This window comes from Salarias fasciatus, chromosome 8 (genome assembly GCF_902148845.1).
Source record: "Salarias fasciatus chromosome 8, fSalaFa1.1, whole genome shotgun sequence".
NCBI classification, from domain to species: Eukaryota; Metazoa; Chordata; class Actinopteri; order Blenniiformes; family Blenniidae; genus Salarias; species Salarias fasciatus.
In genome coordinates, this window is record NC_043752.1 from 6797365 (window position 1) to 6813589 (window position 16225).

Consider the following 16225-nt stretch of genomic DNA (forward strand, 5'->3'; position numbering starts at 1 on the left):
GTCTCCTTTCCCATTTCTTCTTCATAGATTCTGCACTCTGATTTTAACAATCCATTATTTTATGTATATTTAATTTGCCAAAACTTTCAAGTCTTTAACATCAATGCTTGTTTTTTCCTGTTAACTTTCAATAACATGTAGCTTCTTTATCATATTCGGAACCAAATGAGTGTATTCCATTGTTCTCAGGGCTCCATATGTGATAAAGGGTAAGCCATTTTTCTCGTGGATGTATTGATTTTGCTCTTTTCTTTGCCTCTCAGTGTAGGACATTGCTTTGGGTTCAATTTGTTTATGTGGGCAGCCCCGTGGTGAAAGTCCAGTCGATATCCCAGCAGGATGTTTTTATGCAAACCGTTTTCACTGCAGTGGAAACGTTGTCGGCCCCATCAGTGACCATTCTGCACAGAGTCGAACCTGTTTTGTTTCCTATAGTTTTCACTTGCAGACGTTCCAAAAGTACAATATGTAGGGAATTTTCCCCAGGGGTTAAACAAGTATTTTCTCTCAAATTTAGTTTGAACTTTAGGTGTTAATTGTTCGGTTTGCAATACACTCTGCTTTTCAGCTCCATTTAGGTGTCCCACGCCACGACACCTAAAAACAAACAAACAACAAAACATTAGCCAACTGTTAAATGCAACTGTACTGCTCATGTACAGGATTGCTTCTTTCAGAATCTTTGCAATCTGAAAGATGTTTTCAAAAGTGCCATTTTTTTACTGACTCCCAATGTAGTTGTCATAGAAAGTAGTGGCTTAAATCCTTTCCAAGTTGGCCATGCACTTTAAAAAGATGCAAAAATGTAAAGAAAATTACTAATTTTTACCTTTAAAAAGGCAAAAACACTCTGGAATTCTGAGGTTCCCAGTTATAAATATGGAAATGTTGAATAGTTTAATGTGAAATCTGCATTAAAAACGTAGCTGATTTCATGTTTACTGCCTCATTACATAACCTGGTACATTTTTTTTTTAAATGTCTTGAGTGTATCTGAGTTGAAACAAGTGCTGCCATCCTGGTAGCATCATTCCTACACTTACTTTCCCTCTGAATGAACAAGTTTAGTGTTTTCATATCTACTGGCAAAATATTGCTCCTCTCAGCTCCCGGGGGAGTTATTATCGCATCTATTAGTGTTGAGAGCGGCGTGGCGGTGGGCCTGCATGTGGAACAGGGACGGGAGGAACGCCAGTTCCTTTGAATCAAGAATCAATCAATGAAAATAGCACGACGTCCACCCTTCGGTGTGACAAGGTCGGTCGCTGCTTTCATACGTGGCTGAGCTCTGTCTAGGTGTTTTTAATCTATTTAGGTAATGACAGCGTGCCGTTTCCCCATCAAAGGAGCCAATAATTTACTTCAACCTTCAAAGAAAGTGTTCCTGTCTACGTAAAGAAAGATCAGATTGTGTTGCGTGGCTTGTGTGACATATTGATTACTAGAGTCAGTGGTATACGCTTCAAAGGATGTCTATTACCCTATAATAGTGCAGAGTTCAGTTCGAGATTTTTGTGAACTCACCCTTTGATGTTACCAAGAAAATTATACTATCCTTAGCTTAAAAGCTCAGCTTGAGAAATCAGTGCTTGTAAGACTCTTTGGGTCTGATCTACCGGCCAATCGTATTGACGATCTAGTCTGACAGATACACAAAAAAACACATCATGTCCATTTAGCGCATTAATGAATGTTAAAGGAAAGAAAAAGAGTTATGTGTGCAGTGTGAGTCATTATATTTGACAACATTTCTTGAGCTGGCCCTCCTCGACTCTTATTTGTGGACTTTATTAGGCGAAATCGTCTTTGTTGTGAGTCAGGCTTTATAACCAATCGTCTTCCGTATTGGGCTTTCTCCTCTTTTTTGCTCAAATTCAGCGTTATTTGCTATAACCAGTCACTTCGTGGTGAACGCAAGGAAATGAACATGGTAGAGATACCTGAAAATGCCAGAACAGCTTGAAACTAAAATGGCTAAAATGATTTAAACTGCTGTAAACAGCTGATTAAAAAAAATGCTCCAAAGCTTAAAGTGGCTGGATAAAATGGATAAAATTGTCTCAAACAACCAAAATGACAGTCTTAACACAACCTAAACAGCTGAAAGTGAAGTTTTTCCATTATAGCTGTTTTGAGCAATTTCTCCTGTTTGGATTATTTTGTTTTGGAGACATGCTTGCAGTTTTAGACATATTTACTATTTTAGCTGTTTAGACATTTTAGATCTTTGGACTTTTCAAGGCAATTTTAGCCAGGAGAGAAAACTAGTTTTGAAAATGAGTCTGATGTGCAAATAGAAAAAAGTGATGTTTACTTTGTGAAAGCTTCCTGGAGCCGCTACAGCGGGATTAAGAGCCACGGTTCGGAGACTCGTGGAGATCTGATAGACTCGTCATTCAGATCTGACAGCATTTGATGGCCTGTTTTTGTCATGTAAAGGTCAGTTTTTGCAAAGACTGACAAAATGTATAGTCTTATCTTCCCTCTGCTCTTTCAAACCACAAGCTTTTAGTTTCCGTTTGCATTAGAAAGTGTGGTTATTTAGTTCCCTGAAGGTTTCCGTGGCAAAAACCTGAGCTTGGTTGAGTAACCTTTTGAAAAATTTGCATCAAATCCTGCATTATCAGCTGAACGTATACATTATTTTCGGACTTTGAGATGAAGTTTAAGTTGTACAGATGTTGGTTTTAGCAATTTAAAACTTAGCTTTTACTCTTTTCTTCTTTAGTCTTTACCATTTTTGATGGATATCATTCGCTGTACCTAAAATGTGATCATATGTTCGCTAAGAAGAAGAGCAGTGTCAAATCAAAAGCTATAAAACTAACGACGAGAATCAGAATTTGTTGGGATCACATGACTGTGACCAGTTCTAGGGCTGATCAGTGTCCTGTTTTTTCAATGTTTTAGTCATTTTCAGCACTTTTTTGGTTTCTTATTGATTTGGAAAGGAAGAAATCTAAAATCACTGTCTATATTATGCAGTAAGGAAATAAAGCCTACCAGGTCCCACAGTTTTCCAATGTTTCTAGCAATATGTGATTATTCTTGTTTATTGGCTTTATTTTAAAATATATCTATAATGTCAAAATCCCAAAGTAAGTGATTCTCATTTTTCCGCTCATATCGGTGTGTTCATATAAGAGCACTTATCGTGACATTTTCACTCGTTTAATGATCAGTTAAACTCAAAATCATTACTGCCATCTGTCTAACTTCTCTTTTGGGATTAGAATGACAGACAGGGGGTGAAGGGAGGGGGGGGGGGGTTCTCCTTCCTCACCCACTGATGGATGAATGGAGAAGAGAAATTGACAAATCTCTCCTGAGCCTCTCATGAATGTCGGATGTATGCAGCCAATGACAGGATCAGATTCGAGGTTCAGCGGGGTTCCTGCAGGGCGGCGGCGTGTAAAAAGACAGGGAAGGTGGGAGAGACACGACTGTCTTTGCAGCACGGAGAGATTCACCACGATGAATAAATGCATGAGTTTGGGATATCTGACACACACGCATACTTACACACACACACCAAGCTGCCACACAACACACTGTCTGCCCCTACCTGCTGCATCAGTTTGCAAATGTCACAAGACTCGATAACATTTGGATAATGTTCATAATCACAGGAAATCTGACAGATAAAGCCTTTTTTCCTGGATGTTTTACATAATATTACAATGCAAACTGTTCTGTACAGAGATTGTTTGGACGGCATTACCTGGTGAAAGGACGACTAATTCAGTTTGATGTTTAGTGAAGAGCAAAATAACTCCTTAACATAAATGTATGTTTCAATGCAAAAACTGACTTACATGCTAAATTGTTAATTGTGCAAAATACAGTCAATACATGGTGCAGAAAAAGTCCTCCAATTGGTGCAATTTGCACATTTTTACAGATTCACCCTTTGGTGCTGATGAGGGAAAAGTGATGAAGCTTTCACTGTGATGAACTTATGGCCACATTTCCACGACATTCCTAATGAAAATTCATCGATTTTGCACTTTGAAAACGATGCCTGGGAAACAGGAAATGGCAACGCCGAAAATGATGTATTGAGGATGTAAGGTCAGGAGTAGGCGCTGTTGGTTGTTTTGTAATGAAACCACACACACATTCACACATGCTACACACATTAACAATGGAAAGTACAACATGTTTTGAAAAAAAAGTTATATGTAAGTCCTACAAAAGCAGTACGATCCCCCAGTGAATAGAAAAAGTCAAATTTATATTGTGCTACTGTTATTTTTACACTTTATAAGGTCAAGGCCAGTTTCAGTCCACGGGCCTCGTGTTTGTCTCTCCTGCGGCTTTGCAGCAGATGAACTCACGAGCAAAAAGCCTTCAGTAGATACAATGAATGAGATTCCGTTTGGTGCTTCGAGCGATCATAATCAAAAAGAGTTGCTAACAGATCAGCCACTGAACTGTCTGAATTTTTGGAACAGAGAATATGAAAGTTCTCAGATTGTGCATGATGGATGCAGGTTTTTTCCTATAATTCTATTCCAGATGTGGCTTGTATCAGATAATCCAACTCAACACCAGTCTTGTTTTACTCCTCGTGGGAGCGCAGAGGAAAAACATAATTCTTAGCATTAATAGCTGATGTGACAGTACGTTACAAAGTGAACTTGCAGCATAGGACCCCACAGAACCCCCATAATGAATAAAGTTCCCTGTCCATCATTTGATTATGCTAATTTGGTTCATTAGACATGCAGATAATCAGCAATGATGGGACCAATTTTATTTTTTCACAGAGAGCATTCAGAGTATTAAAGTAATTTTTAAAGCAACACTTTACAAATCAATTATCATTAACTGTGTAATGTATAAACTTCATGCTGTTGTGGGAAATAATAATCTTTTTAAGCCATCAGAGGCTGCAGTGGGATAAAAAGTTTGATGCATATTGAAGCCACACTGTACTTTTCAGTGTCATTTTTCTACATCACTCTAATAACAGCCACCAAGCGCTGAAATTACTTGTCAGTGTCAATTTAGGTGACAACAAATCTGACAAGGGATTAAATTTAATCTGCAGAGAGAGAGAGAGACAGAGAGAGGGGGACTTTATTTGTCCTTTAGACAACATCAAAATGAAATATTGTTGCAGTGGCTCAGAGGCACCAATATTTTTGGGATTCATCCGCAGGACCACAAAGAGGGCAGCTGGGGCCGAGTTTAAATAAGAGCTTTGATGCCGTCTGCTGGAAACTGCATCACTTCTTCATGTATTTGCTCGTGTTTACCGCGCAGTGATTGGACTGTGCCCAGAGGCCCGCACAAGAACAAGAACAGCATTGTTGAGGGAAGCCATCAAACATACTGGAGTGTTTAAAACTGTAAAGGTTTTTGTTTTAAAGTTGGAGCGAATAGTATACATGATGAATTTGTTTATATTTTCACAAAACCAAACAATTACTCCAGAAAATGACGACGGCCTCAACGTAAAGCCAATTTAAATGACGTCTTCTGGAGCAAAAGCTTGTGAAATATCCAAAAACGTCTCCTATGGCTGTTGCATTATGCATGTTTTTTTATGTTGTGTTCTCTACTCTTTAAAAAAAACTGTTAAAAACAAATCATTTATTCCTCTAAAACTCTTGCGATTTGTTTGGTGATTCGGCGGACTGGACTGAAGCCTCTTGGTTCTGCTTCACAGGCCTTATGTTTGACACTTCTTTGATAAAGTCTGCAAACAGTACGGCATAAACTCCTCCCAGCAACCGTGTGAGATCTACAGCACACCCATTATTCTCTGTTTATGAAGACTGGATGTGATCCTCTGTGTCTCCCTTCATTAGATCAGACCACATAATCCTCAGTACCAGGGGATTGTGCAGTACTGGAGATTACAATCCACTGTTGCTAACAGATCATCTAATTCATGATATTCTCAGCATTTAAAGGCAGATTTCACTATTTTCTGACTATAAAGTCAGAATACTTTGATTTAAAAGCCATGAAGCAGTGTCAACAGATGTTTGAACCACTTGCTGACTGGACATCAGTGTGATGGACAGAACTCCCACCCTCTCATCTGTCTGGTCCAATCCAGAGGGATTACTCTCTTATAGCAAATGCCAATCACTGATTGAATCTAATTAACTGTTTTGGATTGTTTTAGCCCTTTATCAGGGAATTGATCCCATTTTGTAGCATCCACTTTTCTTTCAAAAGTCTGAATATAATTAAATATGGCATGACTGAGCAAATGTTTTAAAATGATTACAGAAGAAAAAGTTATGATGAAAACTGTTTATAAAATGTATACATGTGAATGTATGGCCAATTCAAGATATGTGAGTCCAGTAAGCCATACTAACAACACATTGAATGATTTTGCTCAATAGTGTTCTGACAATCTTTGAAAAATCCACAGAGAAAATGGTTTAGAGAGGTTTTTGTTTTGATAAAATGGATTAAATACATGTTGTTATGGTCAATTTAGTTACTTTCAACAAATTTTGTCACATAAAAGTTGGCAATTATTCCTACAAATGCACATATCCAGACTGTCTTCATGCTCTGACTGGGATTTAAATGTTCATTTGTTTATTAAAATCAACACATGGCTAATGAGCAACAAGTCTGAAACTATGTAAAGTGATAGAAACAAAGGATCAAATATGAAATGAATTTCAAGGCTTAATTTGAGGCAATGTAATTCCATTAAAGCATCACACACTGACTTTGGTACCTTCTAAGCATGATCTTCTCTGAGTTCATTAAGTGAAAGTAAATCACTTAGTTTTCAAAGTCAGAAAGGTTTACAAAAATATTAAAGTATTGCATTTAAAACAGCCCGGTGTGTTTCTGCTCTCCACTACTCACTTCACTTCTTCTTTTTTTTTTTTTTTTTTTTAAACCATTGTGGTAAAACTGGAAGTTTTCCGCGTTTGGCCCACCTGTGCGCACATTTTACGCACGCATTACGCACGGGCTCACACCGGCCTGTGCGTGCGGGAGGAGGGCAGACTGTCACCCACCTATTTGCTCCTCTTCTCCCAACATCTTCCTCACACCCGGTCACTTCAGCGGACCCATGACCAGCGTCTCGGAGGTGAACTCGAACTGGTTGCTGGAGGACGCGGACTTGCCCCAGGAGTAGATGCTGGGCGGCCGCTGCTTGAAGGAGGACGTGTACCTGTAGAAGCTCCGGTGCCTGTTCTTCAGGTACTCCCGGTAGTTCTTGGTGAGCAGGGTGTAGAGGAAGGGGTTGATGCAGCTGTTGCTGTAGGTGAGACTCGCCACCAGGTAGTTGATGCAGGTGTGCGTCTGCGAGGCGAGGCTCAGCGGCTTGGTGTGGTACAGGGGCAGCAGCTGCCAGATCCAGAAGGGCAGGAAGCACGCCCAGAACACCAGCACGATGGTGAAGATCATGATCAGCACTTCTGCTTGGGGAGCGCTTCCCCCCGTTGCTGATCACGGAGTTGCGCTGGGACTCCAAGTAAGTGCGCGCCAACTTAACGTACAGGTACCCGATGATGAGCCCCGGGGCCATGATGCTGGTGCCGAACAGGACGGTCACGTACACTTTGTAAGCCAAGGGCGCCCAGGTGGGCGCGCACATCCTCTTGACTCCCCCGTCGGGGGTGTTCTTGGTGGTCTGCGCCACCATGACCATCATGGGCACGGTGAGCACCAGGGACAGCAGCCACACGCCCCACGCCAGCGCTTTGCGGTAACTCTTGGAGCGCCTGACCGTGTCCAGCGGCTTGGTGACGGCCAGGTAGCGCTCCGAGCACATGACGGTGAGCGTGAAGATGCTGGCGTGCATGGTGAGCAGGTCCAGGCTGAGCAGGATGCGGCAGCCCACGTCCCCGAAGTACCAGTCCTTCAGGAAGTAGGTGGACACCACGAAGGGGATGGTGGAGAGGTAGAGCAGGTCGGCCAGCGCCAGGTTGATGATGGAGATGTACATGGAGGTGGCGAAGCGGATCGTGTGGCACATCACCACGAGCGTGTACACGTTCCCGGACACCCCGATCACGTAGACGACGGACAGGAGCGTCCCGAAAGTGGAGGTGATGACGAGCTCGTGGTCCGCGGCTCCGGAGCCGCCTCCGCCGACCCGCGGCGGACCCGTGCTCGCCGCCAGAGTCCTGTTGCTCATGTCGATGTGGCTCCGTGCGCACCGGCGCAGGTTGTGTTTGTGTCGCCGATGCGCGAGGAGCGCCGCTGCTCTTTGCTCCTGACGTCAGCGCCGCGAGGAGTTTGTATGAAACCTGCACAGGACAGCGGGAGCAGGTGGAGGATCCTCACGCGCAAATGAGGAGGAACAGACTGGAAGACAGCTAAACTATTTTTCTTTTTTATTCCAGTATTTGGACGTGCGTCTTTACGCAAAGATGATTGATATTAAAAAAAAAAAAAAGTTTCCATCGAGAGCGCACCTGATGCAACAAAAGCACCGAGACGCGCCGACAGCAGCCACATAAAGAGCGCGTATTACGCACAGAGCTGCAGGATTAATTAATGTCAGAGCCGCTTGCAGCCCCCCCCCCCCTCCCACCCCGTGTGATTTTCATTTCTTCCAGCAGACGATAAGGAAAGAGGTCAAAGCGTCAGCCCTCTTTTCAAGCGAAGGCAGCTATAAGCTCCATACTATCCTCCCCACGTCTCTTCAAGATTATGGTGACACGAATAAGCACTCAGAGTTCAGCGCAAATTATTAAGGAGTGGGACAATGTGGGAAAATGGCTCTTTTAATGGCCGAGCAGTCTTTTTCTTTAGCAGGTTTATTATTAACGTCTGTGTTTAAACCATCGGTGTCAAATAAGTGTCATTTCAAAATATCTGCTAAAGTCAATAAGGTTTTCCCTCTGCCTTAACTTACATGCGAGATAGTGTTAGTTAACAAAAAGTACTCAGATTATTATGGTGTACATATCAAAGTACAATAAAGATCTCTCTCTGCTGCCCACAGACAGTGGCAGGAATTAGCTATTCTATTTCTAGACCACTAGACACAATTTATAGTACTTTGCAAGGGAATAAAGCAAATATATTAAAACATGGTTATAAAGAAACACATAGGAGAATAAATAAAGTGAAAGTTTTATTAAGATAAATGGAATTAAAGAAGGTAAAGAATAGGTAAAGAAATGTTTGTATACAAATAATAAAATAGGAGTAAGAAGCAGCAGCATGAATAGTGTACAGTTGATGCCAAATGCTTTATTGTTGTGTGACTCCAGCAGTGGGCAAGAAAGTTTTAAATCAGACCTACGGGAAAAGTAAAGTGAGCGGTGTAGTGGTTAACACTTTTGCCGCACAATAAAGGCCCCTGGTTTGCATGTTCTACCTGTGCATGTGTGGATTTTTTGCCAGTGAGTGAGTGAGTGAGTGAGTGTGTCTCTGTGTGTGGATTATCCGCTGTATATTCAGCTGGGATTGAGAATATGGAAGATTATGAACGTGGAAGATTATGAAAAAATTATTAAGAACAAACTCAATGTGTAAAACCAGTAAAACAAGGAAAGAAGAGAAAATGAGCACATTTTCACTGAAAGGCAGCTCTGAGAGGAAAAGCCTTCATCCGTCTTTTAAGAGAGTCTGTGGCCGCTTCCTCCAAGTAGCTGATGCTTAAAAAAGCAGCTTCTACATGTTTGATTATGGCTGGGAACAGAAAGCAGGTTTGATCCAGAGTCAATTTAATGCCATTTATTTCTATAGCACCAAATACCTCACAGCCAATTCAAAGCACTTTGACAGAGAAAAAGCAACAATTTCACATGAGCAAGCAGAGGAGACGGTGGAAAGGAAAAACGTCCTTTTAACGGGAAGAAACCTGCAGATCCAGACTCAGAGGAGGAGAGTTTCTGCTGTTCTAGTCGGTTCCAGAGATCCTGCAGGAAGGACGACAGGAGGGGGACAGGTAGCGACCTGTAACGGTAATACGTGGTGAGTGAGAAAGGAGAGAAGGTCAGAGTCCGTCTCCCGGCAGTCTGAACCTTCAGCTTCACTAGAAAACGGTCCACGGCGGCCTGAACCAGCCCCGACTGCAGCTTCATTAAATAGAAAAGTCTTCAGCCTGACTCCGTGATTCACAACACGAGAGGAGATCAGGCACGTTTTCCAGGCCTGAATCATCCAGAGACAGGAAGTCAGAAGAAAGACCTGAGGACTCCAGCAGTCCTGTTTGTGTTTGTGAAGACTCCAGCTGCACTGCTTTGAATTATTTATGATCAGAAGACCAATTCAGCTGAGTCCTGTTCAGATAATAACACACTGATTCTTTCTTTACTCTACAGGTGGGAGTGAGCTTTCTTTATTATGGCCTCATTATGGTTGGAGGAATGCCAAAGTGAGCCTCACAAATTAAAGATGAGCTCTAACTTCTCCTCAAGCGTGAAGGTAAAATCCAAATGTTTAACTTGATTAATATGCACCGTGCAGGCAGGGGTTGCAGTAATACAATGGTGGATGCAGCAGCTTAATGAATGGTTCGGCTTGTTTCAGGAGCAAATCATTTTCCAAACAAAAGAAAGCAGGAGACAACCTGAGTGGACTTTTTATGAACTTGAAACAATCGAGTGATTGTGGACTGCACTAAACCACGCTCAGGCCGCGTTAACATGACAACATTTCAATGTAAAACCCATCGTTCCTCCTTCAAAACAATATCAAACCGTGAAACAATAACAGGTGGTTCAGCCATTTACCGTCAGGAGAATGTTATGATATTTCTGATGGAACTAACTTTTGCCTTTTCTTGATGTTTTGGCAGAACATAACTGACAGTCTGCCAAACATTTGTCTCTTCATTGATATAATACATTCTCCAAGCTGCTGACGTTTGTTTGAAAAGGAACTTTTGCACTTTTTTTGCGCTCAAATATGTCTTTATTTTAATATATATTCAAAGCATCAATCAATTTCCTCGTCGTTGTATGACTGAACAAAATAATAATAATAAAGAGAGGACAGGATAAAAACTAAAATGCACAGAGGTGGTATTATATAATTTTACTGCACCTCTAAAGCGTCACTTCGGTTGAAGTTATTTTTGCCTGGTGCAGTTTGGATTCTCAAGGCTGCTGGACTGTCGAACTAATTATTTCTGTCAGAAAATGTTTTCAGCGCCATCTGTTGGAGTCTACAGATCTGCAACCCGGAGTGGCAGCCTGGAAAAGAATATGTATATCAACTGCTTTATTATTTATTTTTATTTAAGTGCATTCATGACTTACTTCACAGATGGCTGTCATCTCCTGGCTAAAAAGACAGATGATATCAACCAGTCAAAAACATGCTTAAAGTGTTGAAATTATGAGACACAAATTAAAAAAAAAAAGATTGAAAATTAGCTAAAACAACTGATTTAACAAAGAGCTAAAAAAGTCAAACTGTTAAAATTACAAAAATCCAGCAGGAAAAAAAAATTAAAGAAAGTTCCTGTTTTCATGCAGTAATTTCGCATAAACGGGGCTTTATTTGCAGGTATGAAACTTTTATGCATACAACTTAAAATACAGTTCTGTACATGTCAAACAAATTAGGTTTTATTATCTGTGTGGTTCAGGTTTCAGGCTTGTTGCTCTGATTGTCTTCACCTGCTGAGTGTGTTTTATATTGGCCTCGTCTTCTGTGTTCTGTTTGCGGTCTGGCTGTGTTTTGTGCCGGTGTCTCTGTGGTTCACGCTCCCTTGATCTTTGAGTTTTTGGGGTTTTGGTTTTGCCTTGGGAAAAGAAAAAAAGACAGAAGGAAGAAAAGAGCTCTGGTCTTCAAGATCAGTGTCCACTTCTCCAAAGCCAAGCCTGAGAGTTATCTTCCTTTTCAAAAGTTAATCCTTCCACTTTTCTTCCGAAGTCTGAGATGAGGGTGTCAAACATAAGACCCGTGGCCCAATATCGGCCTGCAAGAGGCTCCAATCTGGCAGCCAAACTGAGGAAGAAAAAAAATGATAAAAAATTCAAAGACATTCATTTTTACAACTTCTTTAAACACATTTCTGATGAGCAGCAGACACACGACACAGCACTGAGACGTCGGTGATGCTGCCCATAAAGATTACCTCAATGCAAACTAGCATTATCCTCAAAGCCATGCTGCCAGGGTGAGTCTGTAAAACATGAAGCAACACCTGTGGAAGTTTTACTGGACATATCAATGAATTTTGCACCAGAAAGTATCATTAAAATTGGCTTAATGTTGAGATTGGAGTCATTTGCAGCAATGATTGTTTGGCTTTGCAAAAATATTGACGTTTTCATCACATATACAGTACGAAAACAAAAAAAAAGTTTACATATAAAGGTCATTATGGCATTGAAGAGAAGACGGGGTATCATGTGGCCCCAAAACTGAAATGAACTTCACACCTTTGCTCTAAAAACATGGATTTGAAGGTGTTTAAGTGACTGTGTATCCTGTGATTGACTTCACAAAAGTGAAATGGATGAATAATTCTCAAAAATACTAAATCCCACTCATTGAAAATATAATAATGTGACAAAAGTGACATTGTATACTGTGGCTGTCATCAAAGAGCTTTCATCATGCAAAAGAATGCAACTAAAGTAATATTTCCACACATGACTTACAGGTTTATGTTCTGTGAGGTGACTTGTTGCTTTGCAGGTAATTTACAGCACATGTGCACATGAGGTTCTCCTCAAAGTATCGACTGTCAGGTCATGAAGACACTCGCATACGGTCCCTCATTTCTTCGTCATGAGCACAGAGAAACGTCCTTCTTTAGGAAGATAAATGTAAAAACAGCAGCGTCTCTATTAAAACTCTGCAGACGCTTCATTTTCAGTAAAGCTCAGACTTTTCAATAAACACTTTTTGGCTACAAAGAAGGCTTTAAGGCACAGATGTTCTCTGAGCAGCAACGTATCGGGGAAGAACGACTTTGGTTGTGTTTCCAACCTTTATTATTCCAACTACTGTTAAAATGATTTGATGTTACCCTGGAATTTTCATTCTTATGTGCAATGCTCGATCGTGCAGAAGAATCAGAATATCTTCACTAATTAATGTAAGGGAATCACTTTTTTTTGTTTTCTGAAGAGTTTTATAAACTATCTGAAACTACGAACAGGAAGAAAAAAATTATTGTAAAAGTCAGATTAAAAGAATTTTCCATCTCAAAGTTTATACTTGGCAGCAGCCTTCAAACAGTTGCTTTTAATTTAGGGGAAGCTTCTTGCATCTGCCACAAACTTCCTCATGCATTTAATTTCTGACATTTTTCCATCGAGGTGCGTTCGAGTTGTTTTTCACAGGAATTCATTAAGACGTGGCAGATTTCAATCCTCCCCAAAGGTCTGCAGGTTGAGTAAATTAAGGATTTATTTCTGGTAACTTTAAAAACAGCCCATTTCTCCCTTTTAGCAGACAAACAAACAGGTGCTGAATTGTGTTTTCTGGTCTTCATTGAACATTTTCCCAGAGAGACTGTGGTGCTTCTCTGAGACTTGTTGCCTTTTTGCACCCTTCTTTCAGTCGTACCGTCCTGTTTGGCCTTCGTTCCTGGACTCATGGACTCCTGCTGGGTTCATGATGGATGGTGTCTTGTGACGGCAGCATTCCAGTTCCACTGTCAAATGTTTTTAACCTTCTTATTCTTCTCCTGCCGACTGTCTTCTTTGGAGTCTTTGGAGTGTGTGTTGCTGAAGCTGGTAGATGGTTCCCAGCTTCTTCACAGGGGAAAAAAAACAAAAACAACAAACTGTTTTATTAAAGAAAATTGTGATTTTTCTATCTGGGTGAAGGAAGTACATCAAAAACACAGTTCTTGGGGAGAACCCACAATTGAACAATGTCATTATTTCTGCATTTCGGTACACTTTTAAAGCGATACTTCAACATTTTGGCAAATTGGCCCATTTAGGGCAATTCCTTAGTCATTTAGAACAGCCTACTTACTTTTTTTGTGAGGACGAGCTGTTGTTTATTCAGCGGTAGGTCTGAGGAGAGCTTCACGGCGGGCATAATGGAAGTGGATGGTACAGTTGCTTCCCTCGTCAAACTCATCAAATACACAATCCAACAACCCCAAAACACTCGGATGGACACGTTATAATCCGCACATTCATTACACTGTGAAACACCTACAAATAATATTGTAGCACTACGACACTAAAGCAAATACTGGGAACTACTTTTTCTTTTGAGATCACAACGCCCAGATGCCATGTTTAGTAAGTAGTTCCGTCTTAGCAATCTTCACAAAAACCACTCAATCTTGTAATTTTGCATTAATATTTCACAGCGTAGTGAATGTGGGTATTATAACATGTCCACCAAAGTATTTTGGGGTTGTTGGATTGTGTATTTGATGAGTTTGACGAGTGAAGCAACTGTACTGTCCACTTCCATTATGTCCGCCGTGAAGCTCTCCTCAGACCCACTGCTGAATAAACAACAGCTCGCCCTCACAAAAAAGTAAGTAGGCTGTTCTAAATGACTAGGGAATTGCCCTAAATGGGCCAATTTGCCAAAAATGTTGATAGTATTGCTTTAACCTTGGGAGTGCAGCAAAAGCAGTAATGACACTGGTGGCCAGGGGGGCAGTGTTACTCAATATAGCTCATGTACCAGTGAACAGAACAAACAACTGTTGAGAGGATTCGAAAAGCTTCTGATCTCCTGTGTACCAGCTTGTAGACGTCTTTATTGGCAACGTTGAAAACATAAAGCAAACTTAATATCCCCCCCCGGACCAAATTTCTAATACTAATTGAATTGAAACGCTGAAAGCTGAATTAATTGGGACATAAATACTTATTTTAACAAACTATTCATGGACTTTTGGATTTGAAATTTTACTTCCAACATCAACCAGCAATGGCACTGCCCTCTTCTGGACGTATCGGGGACATGTCAGGGTGGAAGGGGGTGATGAGCTGCAGTACCCGGGTCGCTTGCAGGGTCAGTCGACTCGGGTCGAAATGCCGCCTTAAACCATTTCCCGCTGCCGCGAGGAGCGATTATTAGCGGGTTTAAACAGGTTTTTGGCCAGTGGGAAAGGGGCAGTGGACTCTAACCCAGAGACCGTGCCACCCACAACGCCAGTAGTTTTTCAACAGTTAATTCAGGTCACAAAACCTCTAAAAGTTAAACACATTAAAGTTTGATTTGTGGTTGATTGATTTTTTTCTTTTTTTTTTTTTTAACAAATCAAGTGAATGATACATGAATCTGTTTGGAATTCGTTTCATTTCGTCCCGCGCTGAATCGATGCAGTTGTCCTTTGATTGTCTTTCTTGTGGACTTTTTCTCTCGCAGCCCTGTCTTCTTTCCCCAAATCAATGATCACGTTCAGAGCCAGCGATCACGAGCCAGTAATGTAGGTGTCCTCAGATTCATCCATTCACGGGTGATTGAGCTGCGAGATGGGCCTGCGATACTGTACCATCCATCCTCACTGTTAAAAAAGAACCTCAAAGCGGCGCCAGGGCCAGAAATAAAACAGTCATTAGTCAGGCGGCGTTGGGCAGAGAAAATGATGGGGAAAAAAGGCAAGAAGGGGCGAGATGGGTGGCACAGAGCGAAACTCTGGGGAGTTTCTCAGAAAGTTTCTCAGAAAGTAACATAAAACTCATCCAAAAAGAACCGGTCGCTGCAAAGAGAAAATAGGTTGTATAAAATGTACTTAATAGAAGGTTGATTGTTGATGCTGCTGGTGCAAATGAATATCTGTGGTCGGTTTTTACCGACGCTATGAAAATGGGGTAACAGGTGAAATTAGGGACGGTTTATGTCGTTTCAATTCAGCTTTATTTATACAGTGGCATTTACAACTTAGTCACTTCTAGACACTTTCACAGAGAAAACCCAACAGATTAGTGATGTTCGATACCAACAATTTCCTTTCCGATCCAACACTGAGTAAAATTCTCGGGGAATCATCTTCAAACGATATAAAATCACAGGGCAAAACAAGTGATGGGGCTATTCTGCACTTAATGCTTGATCATATTTAGATTCAACTATGTATGTAGTTCCTCCAAATAGCCTCCAAGGGGAGAGAAACACTTGCTGTTTTATAATACTGGCTGGCTCAAATTTAAATTGCCAGTCAAATGTTTAATTTAAATAAATAAATTCCACAATAATTGCACAAGTTTTTGAATACGTACATTTTAAAATAGTTTCAAACATATAAGGCATTTTTATGAGATAAAAAAAAGTTTGGTTTTTTTTTTTACTCTTCCATTCAGAGGCAGTGGCCTTAATTCAAATAAACCCATTGATCCTC

The 16225-nt window shown here is 40.9% G+C and overlaps 1 protein-coding gene across 1 annotated transcript; it reads right to left on the reverse strand.

Annotated features, from left to right (window-relative positions):
• Positions 1-7011: 7011 nt before the first annotated feature.
• On the reverse strand, positions 7012-8128 carry LOC115393107 (urotensin-2 receptor). Its single transcript, XM_075410426.1, is given in 2 exon segments — positions 7012-7414; positions 7416-8128. Coding segments are annotated over 2 exon segments (1086 nt in total). The 3' UTR covers positions 7012-7041.
• Between the last annotated feature and the right edge of the window lie 8097 nt (positions 8129-16225).